Genomic DNA, 20496 nt, shown 5'->3' with positions numbered 1-20496 from the left:
CTTTGGAACATTAGCGAGACTCCAGAGATGGTTAGTCTTATTCAAGGATATAAAAGGTTTTAAATAAAATGACATTACAAAAGCACTGATAACACTCCAGTTTTTCCTGACACAGTCTACCAGTCTTCATGAAGTTGTAAGAAGGGCCAGCAAGCCCTAGCTAGGCAGCTCTGGGAACCCTGCTGCCCACAGGTGGGAAGCCTGGCCAAGCAGCCCCCCTCTGCCTCAGTTTACCCGTCTCAGACTGAGAAGCGCAGAAGTGTTTGCTCTGTAGTGTTCTGCTTTACAGCGGTGCTATGGTGTGAACAGAGCAGCAAAGCCCAGCTTGTCTGGCCACACAGCCTCAGGATAGCACACAGCACTGAGTCAAATTCTCGGCCTGTGACTAGTGGACAGCTCTAGGTCCAATGGTGACACACGGCACAATGACCATCACACACTCACAGAACAGAATGTGAGGTCTGAGAACATTTCAAGTGACAAAGCATGACAAGCAAAGTTAGCAAACACCACCCTTGAGGGATAGAACTGAAAAATGGATTCACAAAGAAATTCTGTATCATATCTTCATATCTGATGCTGAAATTAATTTATGAAATACATTTATTTTGAAAATCAGTAGAATATGTAAGTATTTTGGCTTAACTAGAAGGTATGATATATAATTTAATATAACAACAGTAAGTGTAAGATTAACATTGAAATTTTGTGCAAAATATTTTATGATTACTCCATAGACAACTGCTACTTAAGCAACTATTTGCTAAACGGGCCAATGATTTGTTGATGCCTCAACAGCAGAACAGATTACTCAGCAAACATGGTTGTACATTCAATAAACAAGTTACATTCTCACTGAGTGGGCCAAGTCTTAATTTGGATCCCGGGAAGGCAGTGAGGGCTCTGTAGCTTGGAGCTTCAGGCCCAGCCAGGCCCTGGCAGCAGGAAGCTGAGTTTCACAGGGATCTCTTTGCCACATCCCCCTTTGGCCACATTAGGATCTGACAAGAATGATGCCCCGCTTGCTCGGGGCCATCCCAACCCCTCAGTGTGTCTCATCAGCTCACAGTCTTCTCCAACAATCCCTGTCCCCTGCGTTCCGAAGCCTCGGGTCTAATAACCCCCTCTTCACCGCAGGAGCAGCTCCATGCTTTAAGATCTGTAAAAATCTCTCTAAGATTTAAAAAGTAAAATGTCCTTGCATTGTGCTATAAAAATAAGCAGATTTATCCTAGAAGATCTACATAACATTCAACTTGAGGATCTTGAGGGGATTTTTATGGAGAATGGGGGAGGGTTCCCATCATGTTGCCTAGGTTGGCCTCAAACTCCTGGGCTCAGGAATCTTCTGGCCCCAGGCTCTGGAACAGCTGTGACTGCAAGAGGCTATGAGTGGCATTCACAAACAAAGCACTGCTTCTTGGCAAGAGGCTCAGGGTAGTTTAGGTCATCACAAAGGCACTGGGACAGTCACAACGGACTGTCACAAACATGTATACTTTGGATGATGCTCTATGAATAAGAAAAGGTGTTTAGATGGAGAGCCGACTCCTGAAGGACAGTCTCAAGCCACAGTGGATGAGGTGGACATACCCACCTGCCCAGTTTTAGTACCTCAATCCCTAACAGGAGCTGGGAAGACCTAACCTCAGCAATCCAGACAGCAGAGGACAGCTGGAAAGCCTGGGCGGTGTTGACACTGGAGTGGGCAGAGCTATGGGCTGGGGTACAGAGATGCTTAGCCAGTCTCCCTGACACATGGCCACAGACTGGTATCTAGCATGACGTGTTCTCCTGCAGCCCAGTCTACATCCTCTCGGCACCTGCACTGCTGACAAATGCTGAGATTTGGTTCAAACACTGAGCTTCTTTAGCGGTTTGTGGCAACAACTTAGGTTTGATTGCAGTACATCTGTGAATTTCCTGGTTTGGGTACAATTTTAAAAGTATTGGTTTGTTAACCATTTAGTAGAAGGTAGTTCAGTAGAGGCTATGAGGAAGTCATTACAGTTGGTCCTGAGGAGAGGAGAAAAGGATTCATGTTACTCTACTATGAAAAGACCCACCCACACCCAGCCTTAGAACACAAGCCCAGGACTGAGACTCCCACAAATATTTCCTTCAGAGACTCTAAATTCATAATAGGAAAAAAAACAAAAAAACAAAAAAAACCTCTGTGTTCCTAAAAAGCCATAGTGTGGTATCAACTGAAAATAAACAATTATGCTTTTCCCTAATAATGACAATAAGACAGAGGGAATAAACTGTGCACTGTGCAAAGCCAAGAGAGATTAGCAGAGGCATTCATTATACTGTGGTAGGGGGTTCAATTGCTGGCACGAAATCTAAAACTGATGAACTTATTTGTAAGTTCAAGAGCAGCAAAAATGTTTTCAGAATGTTTTTAAAGACCCGAAGGAGCAACAGAAGCTACACTGTGAATCACTGTTTAGAATAAATGTGACTTGATACAAACAAGATAAAAGGTCAGAGAAGAGAACAAAGAGGCAACAAAGGGGAAGTCAGATCTCCACCTGACTCCATACTGGGATAAAAAAGAAATGAATGTACTGGCCAATAGTAATGAGATGGGAAAATGGAAACTGGCCTGGGAAACTGCAAACTCCTCCACGCTCTGTAAGAAAGATCCAGGTAAAAGCTCATTACAGAAAAAGGAAAGGTTTTGCCAAAAGTCCTAACTCAGTAACCAAGCTAAGGATCAAGCCTGTGTGTTCTCATTCCCACCAAACATCCTGGCTAAGGGAGACCTGTCTGCAGCACCCTTTCGGGAACTCAAGGCTACCTTGTGCGGCACATTGATAACTAGGCGAGCCTTCTTAGGGACAAGGCAGGCTAGGAAGCACTAGCTCAGCCGGTCCTCCATGTCACCCTAGAAGTTGAGAAATTCTACCCCAACCAAAAGTATGCTCGTTACGCTAAGGGATCAACGTCAAATGAAATACACCGTTGACCGAGAGCCAAGCCTCCCTCCAGCGGGTCTCCAGCCTCAGACAGACGCCATTGACCAGAGAGCCAAGCCTCCCTCCAGCGGGTCTCCAGCCTCAGACAGAAGTAAAAGAGGAGCCCTGAACTGCCACAGTGAATTTAATTAAAATAAAACAACTGAAAGTTAAAATTTTATTCTCAAATTATAGAACAAAAGGCAAACATGTGACTCTGGCCTGTGGTCTGTGGTCTGGTGCTGCGTGGCGCACCCTCCCGGACTGACTGAGGAACCACTGCAGCCCAACAGGATGCAGGCTTCCCCAGACCCGGCCTAGACGTTACTCCTACACATCTCTCTCAGATTACCAGGACGCATCCCTGTCCCTTTTAAATGATGCCTAAATTGAATTTTAATACTGATTCGCTCCGGGCCAAGGTCCAATCTATGTAAGTTAAACATCCTTTTGTCAGTAACCCCAAACCTTCAGCTATAGAAACAACTAAAACCAAACAGAACCCAGCCTGGCCCACCTCACACACAGAAGGAAAATAGGAAGCTCCTACCTCACTCTCAACAGACAGCTGAGGTCTGATCATCAGTGCTTACTGGGCCAGCGCAGTCTATGAACTATCAGAGAAGCCAACATGGCTTTTCCCCTCGGCACAGCTTGGTATTTCTGAGAAAACCCAAATGATTTCAAATGCAGCTGTTATCACCAATCCACCAGTGTGGCGACAGTGTCAGATAAACAACTTTTCACATTTTAACCAAGACACGTGATCTATAAACATGGCAGTTCCATTATGCCTCTCATTATGGCCTCTCTTCACAGACACTGTCCCACATCTCCTTAGTTAGCTGTCTGAGGAAACCCCTCCCCATTCCACCTAGACATTTGTTCCCACAGACTCCCTCCTTCACCCCAGGGATGCACCGCTGCCCAGAGAAGGAGCTATCACGAGGGCCCCTTTGCAAAGTCACCTCTGTGATGACCTGTGGCCCAAGACAAGCTTTATCTGGCAATCCGCTCTGGAGGAAAATATACCTAATAAAAACTACGCCCTTGCCTAAGTCTTTCCACTACCACCATTCTGCATCACCATGACGACTTCATGCACATTCAAGAACAAACTGAAACTGAACAGAGAAGACCGGTACCCAAAGGAGCGGAGGGCTAACAGCTCAGGATCTTCCAGCAAGCTCCACAGCGCCTTAGACTCTCAAAAAGGTTGGTAAACTCCCGGAATAATTTTGACTCTGTAGGCTGTTCAGCCTTGGTCAGAGCTACCAAACTCTGGCACTGCAGCAGAAAGGCAGCTAGGTCAGTTAGTAAACAACTGTTTACAAAATCAGGCAGCTGGCCATCTGGCAGTTTAGAAGCTGGTTGGCAGATGGACTTACATAGCTACAGCTGCCCCCAGAGAGGAGGAAGGAGTAGAGGCAGGATAACAGAGGTGGACTTCTAGCAGCCCCCAGACAGGAAGAAGGACCAGAAGGACTGGTTTGTCAGGAGGGGAGGGACTCACCTTGACAATCACAGCTGCGACCGCAATTAAGCACACAAGCAACAGCATCCTCAGCCTTCCTGTGTTGAACTGCTTCAGCAGGAAGAACTTAGCCCAGCTGACCTTGGACTCGCTGTTGGGAGGGTACCTGAGCTTGTTCACACTCTCTCCCTTTAACCCTTTTAGCAAACAGGGACGCTGATGGGAAAAGGTATCAAAACTGTATTTCCCATGATAAGCCCCCATTCCACTGGCACCTGAAATAAATGGAAGAGAAGAAATGAATTTCACTGTAGGGGCTTCCCATTTCAACAGACTGAGACAGCCTGGCTGTGCTCTGCCAGAGGGGGAGACATTCATCTTCTTGGCCTTTCTTCCTAGAGATCCTTTTCCAACGTGGCTCCAAGCACACCCCTCTGCCCTCTTAGGCAGGATGCAGGGCCAGGATCTGCATCTCTTCTGGGGTTGTGCTGTCCTTTATACTAGAAGTGTGCTAAGTGTTTTAGGGTGTTCTTTGGAGACTTCCACCACAGCCCTGTGGCAGTCTATACCTCCACCCAGAGCCAGGAGATCTGCCTAAGGTCACATGGCACACAACAGACTGTAGATGAAACTGTCCTGCACAGTGGCAATGGACCACGATGGAAGGCAGGTTCACTGGAAGCTGGTGACAGTTGGCTGGGGCCAGGCCTCAGCTGAGTCACCAGTGTTTTGAGGGAGGGGGTCATTCAGAAAGCAAGACTGATTCATTGGAGAGACAATGAAACCAGAGAGAACACCTGAGGACACTGGGGGTGGAGAAGAGGGGCCAGCTAAAGCCATGACTGTGGTAGGAAGGACCAGAGGTAAGGACCAGACTGCATTCACAATGCTTCCCCAAGAACAAAATGTCTCTTGCTCATCCGCTAAAGAACAAGAGACTCACTCCTCAAATCACCCAGCACACAAGAAAAGGCCCTTCCCCACAGAGGCTTGGGGGGCCAGCACCAGCAGGCAAGGAGAGGCTGCCCTTCCCCACAGAGGATGGGTGGCCAGCACCAGCAGGCAAGGAGAGGCTGCCCTTCCCCACAGAGGCTTGGGGAGTTAGCACATGTAGCACCGACTACCCACCTCAGCATCACCTTGAGTAGAACACAAAGAGTATCAGTATACTGTTTCTGGCATTCTAAACCTTTCTCTAACTGTACCTTGCTTAAATATAGGTATCTTACTAATTAATTTGAAACCTCATTCTTGGCCCTTAAGCCTCGTAAATCTGGTAGCATAGTAAGTAAGGAAAGAAGCTAGGTGAAGAAAGTCACCACAGCTGTGGTCGTGACAATGAGGACAGAGAATGACGGGACAGACGGTACTGGGCAGGCCATCGGGAAATAACTGCAAGCTGGGTGGACAGGCAACCCGGAAATAACCCCAAGCCAGTGGCTGGAGGAGGACACGGTCACAGGGACACATATGATAAACAGTGCCCAACTTTGAACCGCCCATACAAGAAATCCAGGAAACATGCTTCTGGCACATTTCTATTCGGGAAAAGGTCACAGTGGTGATTTGGGGGGCCACTCTCATAAGCTTCTATGTCTGAATGTTTGCTTCCCATTAGTTGAACTGTTTGGGTAGGATTAGGAGGTGTGGCCTTGTTGGAATGGGCGTGGTCTTTTTGGAGGTATACCACTGGGGCTGGGCTCTGAGGTTTCAAAAGCCCACTCCAGGTCGAGTTTGAGTCTGAGTCTCTTCCTGAAACTTGCAGATCAGAGACAAGCTCTCTGCAACTGCTCTAGCTTTATAACATCTACCTGCCTCCATGGTCCCTGCCACGATGATGGAGTAACCCTCTGAAACTGTAAGCAAGGCCTCGATTAAATGTTTTCAATTGTCTTGCTCACAGTGTCTCATGACAGCAACAGAGTAATGACTGAGACAGTCACACTTACCCACACCTCCGAAGGGCAGGGAATTAACAGTGAAGTGCATGATGACATCATTGCCTGTCACTCCACCACTGGATGTCTCATCAATCACCCGTTTGATGAGCTGAGGAACAGACCAAAGGCAGCCAGGTCAGACCTAAGGTCCCATCACTCCCGTGCCTTGGAGGACACTCACCGTGGGCTCTAAGGACATGCATCCTGGCTTTGTGTGTCGGTGCAAGTTCTTAAGTTTGGGGAGACACAAAATTCATGTCAAAAATTACTAAAGATATTGTATAAAATTATCTCTGGGTTATGAATACATTGCCCTCATGAAACACAGAAGGAATCTGTGCTTAAACTTAGGTCCCATCTCCAAGAGAGCTCATAATAGGGAAAAATTTCAAAATCTGAAAAAAAAAATTCTGCAATCAAGCTGGGTGGTACATACTTGCATCTCAACAATTGAGAAGATGGCACAGGAGAAGCATGGATCTGTGGTCAGACTAGGATATACAGTGCCTTAAAAATTCTGAAATCTTAAACACTTTTGGTCTATAGTTGAGAAAGAGTGGCTTGAACCTTTGTTTTTTTGATCACCATCAAGATCTACAGTCCAAACATTACCAACAATGGACTGTTGAGAAATGATCACTTCTCTCAGGTTGGTACTGACCAGAAGGGTTCTGCCCTGCTGCATAGCTTTCACAGTGCCATGGGATGCTAACATGCTGTTGGATGTAAGGGAGTCAGGGGATGGTGGAGGGAGTCCTATCCAGTTGTGAACCTGTGAACTGTGATAATAACCAGCATGGCAAGCTATGCCTGTGGGTGCAGGAGTGGCAGGAATGTTATGGGCGTGACACCACAGGAGGAAGCATGCCTGACACTACAAATCAAAGAGTCCGTGGAGGGGGAGCTTAGGGTAGAGTGGATTATTCTCTGAAAGCATACCTTATTGTTATGAGAAAATATGTAGAGTGCCAGGGGCTTCTCACGATCATTTATGAAATTTATGGCTTCGTCTACATTTTTCACAGACACTATTGGAAGAATTGGTCCAAAAATTTCTTCTTGCATCACCTTGGAGTTAGGATCAACATCAGTAAGTATGGTTGGGGCTAAAAATAAATAAGCAAATAAACAAATAAATAAAGAACACAAATGGTCAAGCTGAAGACAAAGAGAGCAGAACTCTCATTTCTCTGGGTCATGCACCCACAGGGCACCCACTGCACAGATCTATCGGAGCATCTTCCCATACGGTGCACTTCTCAAATGCGCCAGGCCTAACTTTGAGTGACAGAGCTGTGACTCCTCCCAAAATCTGCTTTCCAAATCTACTGTGGAGCTCAGGGAGACGTCCTCCTACTTCAGACCAAGCTAATCTCCACAGTCTTCTTCCTTTTGTCTCTGGTTGTCCTAAAAATGGGTCACACTGCGACCAAGAAGATGGGAAGAGGAGCAGGGTGAAAGAACTCTGGGTTTAATGGTGTTAACAACCACAGCCATCCAATGCAGGAGAATCTCCATAAATTTCCTTATTATTTGTATCCTTTTAAGATTGTTTTCAGCAGCTGATAAGAAAGGCAAGTAAATTAATTTGGGGGGGGGGGGTTCAGCAGAGCGCCACCTTGGGCAGTCATCCTAGGACGTTTAAGAAAGCAGGCTGTGCAAGCCATGAGGAGCAAGCCAGTGAGCAGGGGTCCTCCATGGCCTCTGCTTAGGTTTCTGCCTCCATGTTCCTGCCTTGTCATCCCTTGGGGATGGAGAATGACCCAAGAGTAGTAATAACAAGATAAGGGAAACCCTTTCCCCCTCAAGTTGCTTTTGGTGATAATGTTTTAGCTCAGCAACAGAAACACAACTAAGATAGGAATTGGTGCTAGGATCACAGACTATTGCAAGGACAGATCTGGAGGTCTGTTTTTGGAGAAGTTTGGGCTGGCAAAGCTACTGAGTGCTCAGAGCTCACAAGCTGCTGTGTGAACTTGGAAGACCATGCTGAGAGCGGTACAGACGACAGAGACCTGGCTTGTGGAGTTTCAGAGGGAAGTTTAGAAGAATCCCTTAAAGACAATAAATATCAAGGCCATTCAATATTTTGAATTAAAATCTATAGCTCTGGTGAGCTGGGGCTAAAGAATCAGCTATGACTAAGAGAAGACCAACAACATCAATGAGGTGCAATAGTCTAGGAAATGGTTCCTCAGGGTCAGGACACAGAAGCTCCATTCCAGATGTGGCCAAGACTGTACCTTGTGCTGGCAGCTGAACTTGGTAATGTGTGAGAGATTCCCAGGTGGGACTGGATTTGAAGCTATGACAGGCCCAAGAGGAGCGGTTAAGGCTTGGAACCAAGCTTGAGGGGCCATTGGTGCAAGTGTAGCCTGAGTCGCAGTAGAAGCTCCAGGATTAAAGCAGTTGTGGAGAAAAGCTGAGGCCTGACACCATACGGCAGGGCCAAAGTCTCTAAAGAGAGCTCAGGAGAGTCTACTGGTGAAGATGCAGCCTGGTTGCAAAAGTGACCCCAGAATTCTGGAGATGCCAGTATCAGGGGAGGACCACCAAGCACAGTGATGGCTGTGGAGTGCAGCCAGTCTCTGAGATCCTATGAGACAACTGTGTCATGCTGTGGATGCCAGAGCTGGAGCCATGGAGCTGTCTAAGGCTTTGGGCCCCAGAGTCCGACACTGAACTTTACACTGTGGACTTTGGTTTTGCTCTGACTTGATTATAACTGTACCCTGGTTCTTATCTCTTGGGATAGAAAGGATGTGATTTGTTTTGATTTTTACAGAGATCCACAGTTATGAGACCTTGAATATGTTGAAGAAGCTTTGTAATTTTAGAAAGACTAGAGTTTCAGAGAAACTCTGGATATCCAATGAGACTGAACTTAAAGTGTTTGAATTTTTAAAGATCATGGGACTTTAAAGTGGAATGTCTTATACTGTAATGTTGATATTAGTATGAGATCTTGGGGATTAAACCAGGAGCAAAAGGGTATGGCTTAGTGGGGGAGGGGGCTGAGGAGACAGCAAGTGTGTGTGTGTGTGTGTGTGTGTGTGTGTGTGTGTGTGTGTGTGTGAAGCTGACAAGTGGACATCAGTGTTAGTTTTATGTCACTTAACACAAACTAGACTCATTTGGGAAAAGGAAACTGCCAACTGAGAAGATGTCCCTATCAGACTGACCAGTGGACACGCCTATGGAGCATCTTCTTGGTTAATGACTGGTGTGGGAGGGCCCAGACCACTCTGGGTGGTGTCGACCCCAGGCAGATGGTCCTAACTTGAATAAGAAAGCAGGCTGAGCAAGCCCCTGGGAGCAAGCTAGTAAGCAGCACCCCTCCATAGCCTCTGCTTTAGTTCCTGTTCCAGGTTCCCGCCTTGAGCTCCTGCCCCGACTTCCCTCAGTGATGGAATATGAGCTGAGAGTTGTAGGATGAAATAAACCCTTTTCTCCTCAAGCTGCTTTTAGCTGTGGTGCTTTACTATAGCAACAGAAATCAAGTTACTATGGCATCTGTATATATATCCGCACATAAAGTAAAGAGAATGAAAAATCAGTATAAACAAATTAAACCCAATGTAACAAGGGCTAGGGATACAGCTCAATGGGAGGTTACCTGTGCAGCATGTGTGGGGCCCTAGGTTCCATATAAGATGAAGGTCAAAGGAATACATTCTCATGGCAAAAGGCAAAATACACAAAGAATGTGAACAAGCGAAGATCAAGAACAGGGGCTCACAGCGCCACCTCTGGAAGGGTTTGGTGCTAGTTAATAATGGTGAGATTCTGAGCTACTTTCCCATCCATAAATGGGGATAATTATGTAAAATCCCCTTCTGCTTCTCATGCTTTTAGAATAAAAACAAATCAAGTAATATATAAAAACACAAGAGAATGAAAGTAACTAGAGTATCTTAAAGGTGCATGCACACGTAATTTTAAGAAGTACACTAAGAGCAGTATTTACAGCTTCCATAGGAGCAGTAAGTGTTGGGCAAAATGCCAACTTGCTATCTTCCCCAGGAAAAGGTGACTCTCCTTTACCTATGTAGCGTGTAGCCTCATCAGTCTCCCCTCCGAAAGCTATTTTCTGTCCTTCAAGCAAACTTTGTATCCTCTTAAAATGACGAAGATTGATGATTCTTTCATAGTCAGGAGAAGCTTTTACATTTTCCCCATAAAAGTCCTATTAAAAACAACAGGAGTTATTTAACTGCGACAAACTCCATATGTCTATTTCTTTAATAAGTTAAAAATCTATTGGTGTTTAAAAACTGATCTGGCTTAAGTCCTCATCAAACCCAGCACCCACTCTGACATAATTCAGCACTATACAGTAGTAGTCATTTCAAGCTTTTAGACAAGTCAAGCATTAACAAATAACTCAGACATATATACGCTCTCTCTCTTTCTCGCTCTCTCTCTCTCACATACACAGTCTCATACACACATATACACACTCTTTCATACACACACACTCACACACTCACACACGATCTCTCTCTCTGTCTCTCTCTCTGTCTCTCTCTCTGTCTCTCTCTCTGTCTCTGTCTCTGTCTCTCTCTCTCTCTCTCTCTCTCTCTCTCTCTCTCTCTCTCTCATGCACACGCACACACCCTCTGACTGCACTTCTCTGGTTTCAGGTTCCTAGCCGAAGTCTCGTCACCCCTTCCTGGTGGAACAGATGTCAGGAGAGGCCATTTGTTTGCCCATCAGTTGGTCTCTTCCCGAAGTTAAGCTGGGCAGTTGCTGCTGAGACTCTTTGGTCTTCAAACCCTAAATATTTACTCTCTTCTAGCTTTTACCGAAGAAGTTTGCCAGTCTTTGCTGTTTTGTTGGTTTGTCTTCTCTGTACTGATATTTTCACCAGTCACTGATAACAGTAAAACTATTCAATGTATCAAGATATAGCCTTGTTAAATTACCAAGGCAAAACAACTCAACAGGGATAACCAATATTTAACATATCATATAGATATATATGATAAATATAAAAAAACCAACCAACAAAAAACTACTGCCGTGTGTAAAGCTCAACAGCCTTGTGAAAGCTCTGAATTACTGTAGAATCACACCAGGTCTTACTCACTAACCAACCTAGAACAACTTGAAAGTCTGGGAGGCAGGAATCACCCAGGGAGCCTGTTAAAGTGTATGCTCTGTCCAAGGCCAAAGCCACCAACACAGCCAGGTTTTCAGGTTGACTGAATCACAGAATAAAAGGGTGAGGGACCATACCAGAGCAATCACAGTCTTAAGATAAGGGCTAGAGACATACTTTTAAGTGGCTTCCTGGTTATTCCAACATGTTATTTGATTGAAAACTCAGATGTCATAGCACAAACTCCTCAAAGATAGGAAGAGGGGCCCTTGATCCTCTAGAACTTATCCTCATATTCAATAAAGCACAGCTCTAATTTCCAACTACATTCAGTCTCCCGGGGACCTTGATCCACTCTTCTGCCCACAGCCCTGATCTACACAGCTTTGATGTTCTCCTTGTCTGACTCCTCGGTCTCACCTACCCCACCTCTTTGTACTTCCTGGTCTCCAGGTCTCACTCTCTTCACACACTACTCTTTGCTATACTCCAGCCTTTCTCGTGATCAACTAACAAAAAGTTCATCTCCTCCAGGCGGCTTAGCACTCTCCATACCCTGGTCAAACACTCTCTAATGATGAAAACCCCACATCTCCTTCAAGCCTTAGCTTAGTTACCAGAACACAGTTGTCATTAGTTCCTTTATGTACCCTAGAAGATGGATAACCCTCTACAGCAGCAGCTCTCAACCCGTGCGTCGTGACCCCCTGGAGTTGAACGACCTTTTCACAAGGTTAACATATCAGATATCCTGTGTATTAAATATTTACATTACAATTCCTAACAGCAGCAAAATTACAGTCATGAATAGCAATAAAAATAATTTTATGGTTGGGGGTGGATCACAAGATATGAGGAACTGTATCAAAGGGTCACAGCATTGGGAAGGTTGGGACCATTGCTCTACAGGGTGCACTTTAAGTAGGCACTTACTTCACTCCTTCAAACTCCTGGCCATCTGGTCCTCTACACACAAGACAACTGATAACTTTCATTAGCAAGAACCAATCAGGGCTCTCTTCAAGTGATCTGGAAACATTCTCTCAAAGCCCCAGACAACATTGTTGACTTTTGCATATATGCCTCCACTAATCCTCAACAGATCAGCCACCTGACCTGCACCAACTCAGCCTCAACCCCTGCAGATGCAGAACTAGCCAATAAGTAAATGCAGTCACATATGTTACTGGGATTATTTGGGTTGGGAGTAAAAGTGAACAGAGATGCTGTCTGGAAGAACTTCACCTGACGTTCACCTTACTGAAATCAGTGGGATCAGAACTGCTGGACACAGACCTTCACGGTATCCTTAATCTTCTGTACAATTTGATCCTGGAGGGAAGCTTCGCACAGGATATAGTCAGGAGCAATGCAGGTTTGACCACAATTCATGTACTTTCCCCAGGTTATGCGTCTGAGGAAAAAAAAGAAAACAAAAACAGAATACCTATACAATTCAGTCTCTCTTTCATTTTTTTTTTTAAATGTATACGAGTAATCTGCTTCACACATACCAGAAGAGGGCATCAGATTCCACCATAGATGGCTTTGAGTCACCATGTGGGTGCTGGGAATTGAACTCAGGACCTCTGGAAGAGCAACTTCTTAACTGCTTAAGAGTGCTTGTAACTGCTGAGCTACCCTCCAGCCCCCATTGTTTCTGATTTAATGTTTCCCAGTGTATTAGTTATTTTACACATTGCTTTGACAAAACCTCTGACAAAGGCAAGTTAAGGAAGAAGAGCTGGCTTTGGCTCACAGTTGAAGGGGACTATGTCAGGCAGGAAGTCATGGTGGTAGGAGCTTGATGTCTGGTCACATGGCACCCACAGCCAGGAAGGAGAGAGCAGCCAATACTTATGCTCAGTGTGACTTTTTCACCTGTAACCCCAGACTTAGGGTAGGTCTCCCCACTTAAATTAACAATCTAGATAATCCCTCAAAGACATGCCCAGAGATTTGTTTTCACTGTGATTCTAAATGCCATCAAGTTGGCAGCCAAGGTTAACCATCATGCCAACCGATATAGCTCTGTATACTTAGTAACTGTTAAAAATAAAAAATAAAAACTCAGGCTAGTTTTTAGTCATCTAGTAGTTAGTCATCTAGTTACAACTTAAGAATGCATTTTCAGATTTCTTTTCAATTTTGTGTGTGTTTGTGTATGTATGTATGTGTACATGGAAGTATGCATGCCAGTGTGTATGTGTGTGTGTGTACCTGGAAGTATGCATGCCATTGTGTATGTGTGTGTGTGTATGTGTACATGGAAGCATGCATGCCGGTATGTGGTGTGTGGTGTGTGGTGTGTGGTGTGTGTGTGTGTGTGTGTGTGTGTACATGGAAGTATGCATGCCAGTGTGTATGTGTGTGTGTGTATGTGTACATGGAAGCATGCATGCCAGTGTGTGGTGTGTGTGTGTGTGTGTGTGTGTGTGTGTGTGTGTGTGTAGGCCAGAAAACAACATCTCAGGAGTTTGTTCTCTCTTCTACTTTGCTGAGGCAGGATCTCTCTTGTTTCTGCTGCTCTGCTTGCTGCATACTTGAGGTCTCCCATCTACTTAGAATCTGGCTTTCTTAAAACATGGGCTCCAGGTATCAAACTCAGATAGTCAGGTTTGTGTATCAAGTACATTTACCCACTGAACCATCTCGCCAGCCTTTAGAATGAATTTTCAATTGACTTGAAATACTCTAAGCAAGAAAATGAGTCTGCCTGGTAAACAGTACCCAACAAGCTACAAAACCTCGGCCTGCAGGAAAAGACCTCCCAACGTTCATTCTTTGCTTATCCAGCCAAAAGGCCATTCGGGATGGCGAGCACAGATCAGCTTCTGGCTCTCCACTGTGGCTGCATCCTCTCCCAGGCTCCTCTTTGAAGACCCTCCCCCTTCCTATATACAGACAAAGCCCTAGCATGAAACCTAGCTCTCACCACTGGTCTCCTTTTCTGGATGCTCTATTCAAAGAGGCCAAGCAGGAACCCTGACCTAACTCCCTACCCCCTCCTCGGTGCCACAGCTCTGAAGGAGAGAAAACCAAACCACCCAGAGCCCAGAGGCAGTCACTTCCTCATAGTCAAACCTAATTTAGTGAAGAGGGACTGAACTCTTAATCTCTCATTTATAGGGGGTGTGGTTCTGATGCTTTGAGGGGAATCATTGAGAGAAGTTAGAGTGGAAGACATGGTTTCAGATGGTGTTACAGGATAAAATCTAAACATAATTCAGGGATAGACTCCTAACTCTTTAAGTTAAGAATGATGGTAGAGTACTTTATCTAATTGACAAATACGAGGGGCTGGATGTTAACTGTATATCATACTTTGTAATTTACGTGATTGTTATGGTTCTGTTCAATTTATGTCTGAGAGAAGAGTTTGGTTTGTTTTTTTGGTTTTTTTTTTTAATTAGACAGAAAAGGTAAAACATAAGGGGTGGTTCTGATGCTTTGATTGGGAATCTGCGTGTGAATATGAAGGTCCTATTCCTCGGTTGGTTCTTAATCAATCAATAAAGATACCCACGGCCAATGGCTGGTTGGAAGAGGTGGGACTTCTAGTTTCCTGCAGGCAGGACAAGCTACACTGGTTCCCAGCTGCAAAACACTATTCAAAATTTCTGATCCCAGCAGAGATGTGAAGACGATACCCTTTGAACTGAGAACGTAAACACTTTACTAATACACTTGATCCTTTGGACTATCTATTTCCTCAACCAGCAAAACGTCAGAATTCCTTGCCACAGGCTCAGAGTTTAGCTTAATGTGGAGCACAGGCTTGCCATAAGAAAGCTCCAACAGGAGGGGGAAGGGGGAGGAGGAAGCAACGCTGGGCAAAATTTCTTGTCAGGTTTATCCATAAGAATATTTCCAAACTTTCTAAGGAAAACACCATGCTGGCAGGAGCTATGTGTGGCTTCCTGCTCCAGCAGTGGCATCAGAGGACAGTTCGAGAGGCCCCAGTCATTCCTGAGCACATCAGCCACTAAAGTCTGATGAACCTTGAAGTTATGAGGTTCAAGCGTGAAGGAAAACAAGCCATTAGCAAAACTTCCAGCTGCTGGGGAAAACCTCAGGAACAAAGCCAGTCCCACCTGCAAGCAATGTCCAGGTCACAGTCTCTGTCAATGTAACATGGGCTTTTCCCCCCGAGTTCCAGGGTCACAGGGGTCAGATGTTTGGCAGCAGCTTCCATGACAATTTTTCCAACTGCAGTGTTTCCTGTGTAGAGAATGTGATCAAACCGCTGCCTCAGAAGCTCCGTGGTTTCCTCAACACCGCCATTAATAATCGCGTACAGGTCCTCAAAGAGAGAGAAACAGACTCTTGCTTTGTTAAATTAATCAGCGATTTTTTTTTCTAGCATAAATAAGTAGCACTCAGCAAAACCAAAAGATCAAAATCACTTCCTGAGAGGGACCGATCAGGGAGGTGATCCAAGAAAAATGGAGGACAACATATCTGCTGGCTTCTGGGAACCACTAAGCTACACAAGACATAAGCCTGTCAATGAAAGCACAACTGAGAGCGAATGCACTCTGCAGGGGCAACATGGAAGGGGAGGGGAGGATGCTGTGAGGGGTTTGTGTTGCTGTTTCATTCTGTTTTGCACAGTGCTGGGAAGCCAGTCCAGAGTCTTGTACACACCAGGCCAGCATTCCACCTCCTGATGCATCTTCAGCCCTGCAGTTAGCTGTCTTAACCCCTATGCTCTCTCTGTCCACAATACAAGGGGTGGCAGGGCTAAGCCTACGGTGAATACATCCTGTCTGCTGAATGAACAGGACGAACTCAGAGCATCAGATCTGAGGAGCTTGGTCCTGATGTAGATCTGGATTGGATCTATGCTCTGCCACTCACGAGCATCTGTGACTTTAGACACCCTCTGAGCTTGTTATGGGGAAAATCCCATGTCACATAACGCCTGTGCCCATACCCGGCACATGCACTACGTCTCCGTTAGGTAGCTAACTCTGAGAGAAAATACTTTGAATGGTAACAGCATGGAAAAAAAACACCAAGAGCAAACGGCAAGGAAAGGATGAGGAGCTGCACGAAGGCGCCTAGCCGTCTGATGGGGGATGAGCTGGCCAGGCAACCTCTGCTCCTCATTTGATCTCTTGCTCATTAGAAGGCTAATTATTAGTTCTTACTCACTTTATAGTTCAACAGACCAGTGTAGTGTAAGTTTTAATTTTTCCATGTCTTACTCCATAGGTTGTATCTTCTGGTTCTCAGTCCTACTCGATCTATGACACTACTATCTTCCACTTTATCCTTCTACGTTGGATAACAAGGCTAGAGAACAGAACTGTTTTATGAGCTATGACAATGGCGCTAAGGCAATGAATAGAACAAAATTACTCTAAGAACCAAAGTCGGTCACAGGGAAATTACAGATTAATAAACATAATACAGATGGGGTTTTGAAGCTGCCTTCTGATGAAAGCTAAGTGGATAGCGTCCCTGCAGAACTGCACGTGAAACCCCGCAGTCACAACGCAATCAACTTCCTCTTTAGAGAACAGGAGAACTTTTGAATTTGATCCCTTACACAAAAACTGCGGATAGGACACCCCCTAGTCAGCCTTTGATGCTCTCAGTGCCCACACGCACGTTAACTCGGAGTGCTGGGTCAGGAAGGCACTTTCTTTAAAAAGCAAAAGTACTCATGTAATAACACACTGACATTTGGTTAGGAAAAAATAAGTGATCAAAACAGGCTAGCATCTCATTAACTATTTCACTAAATGAATGATGTCTAAAAGTATATCCTCCCAAGTGCCAGATGGTAGAGAGAGATTGATATGTAAAGCCTCAGGCCAAAATGCACTGTACTGAGCAAGTGCAGTTGCTGGGTCATTCTACCGGGTATTTTGGAACCTGGCTTCCTTTATTAAGTCAACTGTTGTGGACTTAAGGAAATCATACTGATCCTCAGCTAGCAATGACAGCCACTAGCACAAGAATCATATCTGTGTTTTCTACCATAAACAGGTGTGTGGAAGACGGATCAAGTTGCTCTTACCTGGTCTAAATACTGAGGGAGGAGTTCAGCCAAGATCTTGGCGGTGTTTTCACTGAGTTCCGAGGGCTTAACAATGGCAGCATTTCCTAAACAAAGCAAATAGCACGATGATGTCATCCAGGACTTGAGTAACTTTAATAGCTACCTCCAAGTACAGGTACAAGCTAAGTTTCACTTACTTCTCAGCTCTTAAGTCTGCCCTACCTCAGGTCTTCTGTCCTCTTTCTGTTCACATTTCCTTCCCACGTGCTAACCCGTTAGCTCTCAGCATCTCCAGGTCACTGACGACAGGCTCTGCCAGCTCCTCACAGTCCCCCAGACTTCTATCTCTTTCTTTGTAGCTCTGCCTATGGTGTTTCCTCTCTGCCCAGACTCACTGAGCAAACAGGCTCTGTCAACATAAGTTGTTGATCTGGTGCTTCCAAATTAAGAAATAGATCTGTTGGGATTTACTGTACATTCTAGCTAGCATTACGCCCAATACCTTTATTTAAATAAAGAAACTGGTAAGACTCTGATTTTAGACTGGTTTGTCTAAAGACAGAGCCAGTAAACTAAAACCACATTAGAATATGGATGCCTGACTCTAAAGTCTTGGGACTACTGACTCTATCAGATGTCTCTGACTCCCACAGATTCATGCCCTATGTACTTCAGTAGTCACAGGAAACCTCAACTTCTCAGCAGCGTTCATACAGATTAGTACATGAATGAATTCTCAATAAATTGAGCTGTCAACCAAGGCAAACCGCTAAAGTAAATGTATTTAACTAGAAACTTACAACCAATATGACAAAATATGACCCTCTACAAAGAAATAAAGACATCAGCTGGTGCCAGACCTGCAGCAATGGCTCCCACCAGCGGCTGCATGGTCAGAACGAAAGGGTAGTTCCAAGCTCCAATAATCAGGACGACTCCCAGAGGCTCTGGCTGGACATAGGCCTCATCCATCATGGTAAGCATGTTCTTCTTAGCCGGTCGAGCAGAAGCCAATTCCGGAAGATTCCCCAGCATAAAATCAATCTCCCCAAGGATGGTAATGACTTCATGACTGTATGCATTGAGTTCACTCTGGAAAAGAAAAGCAGTTACTCTTACACGAACAGTACAATGTGCTTGACTTAGGACAAGTGGTTCTCAACGTGTGGATTGCGACTCTCACAGGGGCTGCATATCAGACATTTCACATTACGATTCATAGCAATAGCAATATTAAAGTTATGAAGAAGCAATGAAAATAATTTTATGTTTGGAGGTCATCACAACTGTATTGAGGGCGGCAGTGTCAGAAGGTTGAGAAGGTTGTGACTAAGATGTCACAAACTCAGACCAAGTATACTTGCAGTAACAACTGGTATTATTAGACACACACCCCCACCCTGATTTGCTATCTGATGTTTTGTTGTGTTTTCTTTTTTAGTCTCCAAGGTCTCAATAAGGCACACCCTGGATACTCATGATGGCTCTTCCTCTCCAATATATTCAGTGCCTCTAAATTCTTCACTACCTATCCAAGCCTTTAGAACAATCTCTTTCAACATCACCTCCCAATTAGTAACAGCCTGCCGCAGCCACAATTTTGGTACCACGGCAACTTTGCTTTTGAGCTGCATCTTAATACTTCATCCTTAACGCACTGGTTTATAACCATAGTCTCATTTTTATCTGCTTATGTTCTATTTTGCAGCTAGATTTAAAATTCTGGACTTAAACTGTTTTTCTTCAGGAACCCTATGTATGTACAAACACACACAAACTAGCCGTTGTTTGAGGAATGGATAATTCATAGGGTTTCAATAGTCATTATCCTCTCCTGTTTACTAATTACCACAGCCCCTCTCTACCAAAAGTACTCTGAAGGAAGGTTTCCAGCTTCTACTACAATTACTGTTACCACTTTTTGAAACAGACTTTTATTGGGGAAGGGGGATTGCAAATCTGAAAATAAAGGTCTTGCTATGCCTGGAATACAGATAGAAAGTAAAAAGGGAAACAATATTACTAGAGAGTACAGGAGAATATAGTTGTGCTTCAAACACTACTTAAAACATTGGTATTCAAGGCTTGCTTCTAAAGAGGCCATATGGTATCACCTGGGACCTCACTAGCAATCTCAGACACTGTCTCACAAGAACTAAATCAAGATTTATATTTTAACAGGTCCCCGGGGTGATTATCAGTATACTAGAGTTTAAGCATACATATGATTAATGATACACAAAGTCATGAGGGAAATTTTGAGTGCTGAAGATTACAGGAAATAAAAAAAAAAACTGTCAACAAAAAGAAACCATTTTTAAAACGTTATGAAATAAGATGGGAAGTGAAATAGCTGAAGTCGACCAAGCAGATAAACTACTGAGATCCAGACTATCCAGAGTTAACTGCACATTGTAAGGAAACAGATTATAAACGCAACAGAAATGGGCAAGGCCATAGAGAGCGTTCGCAGATGAGAAACTGCTGGCGCCAAGTAAAGCATGTTCTTCAATATGAGTGCAAATACAACAGTTTGGGCTCTAAGCAGGGCTGGAGAGGCCAGAGTCCAGGGTAACTCGACTTCCTCTTCACTGCTGGATAAACAAAACCAAACAACCTTCTACAGAGCAGGAATAAGGTGGCACACCGGGCCCCTCCCACCCCGTGGACTCTCACTTTGCTCAAGTCCGCCGCGATGGCTACTAGGATGTCCTTCTCGCGCTCTTGCACCATCCTCCGCAGGGCCTCGAGCTGCTGCAATCGGAAGCTCAGCGGCCGCGATCGGCCGGACCGGAACGCCTGGCGAAGCCGTTGGACCTGGCGCTCCATGGCCGGGCCTGAGGACAACGCAGAGCGAGGCAGGTGAGGCAGCACAGTACCGGTAAGGTGCTGCTCCAGATGACGCCACAGCTTACTGCTACTTTCCGCTGCTGGGTCCCATCGCCTACTGGCCCAGAATCGGCCGGGGGGTGGGCCAAACCCTAGCGCTCCTCCGCTAACGATAAAATGCT

General features: G+C 45.0%; 1 protein-coding gene across 2 annotated transcripts; it reads right to left on the bottom strand.

Moving 5' to 3' along the window:
* Positions 1–585: 585 nt before the first annotated feature.
* Positions 586–20474, bottom strand: Aldh3a2 (aldehyde dehydrogenase 3 family member A2). Of its 2 annotated transcripts, XM_034506262.2 has the most exons (11): positions 20162–20456; positions 18346–18577; positions 17504–17589; positions 15570–15778; positions 12772–12889; positions 10419–10560; positions 7314–7480; positions 6384–6483; positions 4474–4709; positions 3511–3623; positions 586–2016 (listed from the first exon to the last, which is right to left on the bottom strand). In XM_034506262.2, exons 1-10 carry the CDS (start codon positions 20312–20314, stop codon positions 3543–3545), a joined length of 1524 nt encoding a protein of 507 aa, XP_034362153.1. In that variant the 5' UTR covers positions 20315–20456; the 3' UTR covers positions 586–2016; positions 3511–3542. The 2 variants fall into 2 exon arrangements, with proteins under 2 accessions (XP_034362153.1, XP_034362155.1); XM_034506264.2 differs by lacking the exon at positions 3511–3623 and having other exon boundaries at positions 20162–20474.
* Positions 20475–20496: the final 22 nt, after the last annotated feature.

The sequence above is a fragment of the Arvicanthis niloticus genome, chromosome 6 (genome assembly GCF_011762505.2).
Source record: "Arvicanthis niloticus isolate mArvNil1 chromosome 6, mArvNil1.pat.X, whole genome shotgun sequence".
Taxonomy (NCBI): domain Eukaryota; kingdom Metazoa; phylum Chordata; class Mammalia; order Rodentia; family Muridae; genus Arvicanthis; species Arvicanthis niloticus.
Note: the sequence above shows the minus strand (reverse complement) of the source record. Positions and strands in the feature narration are given on the sequence as shown.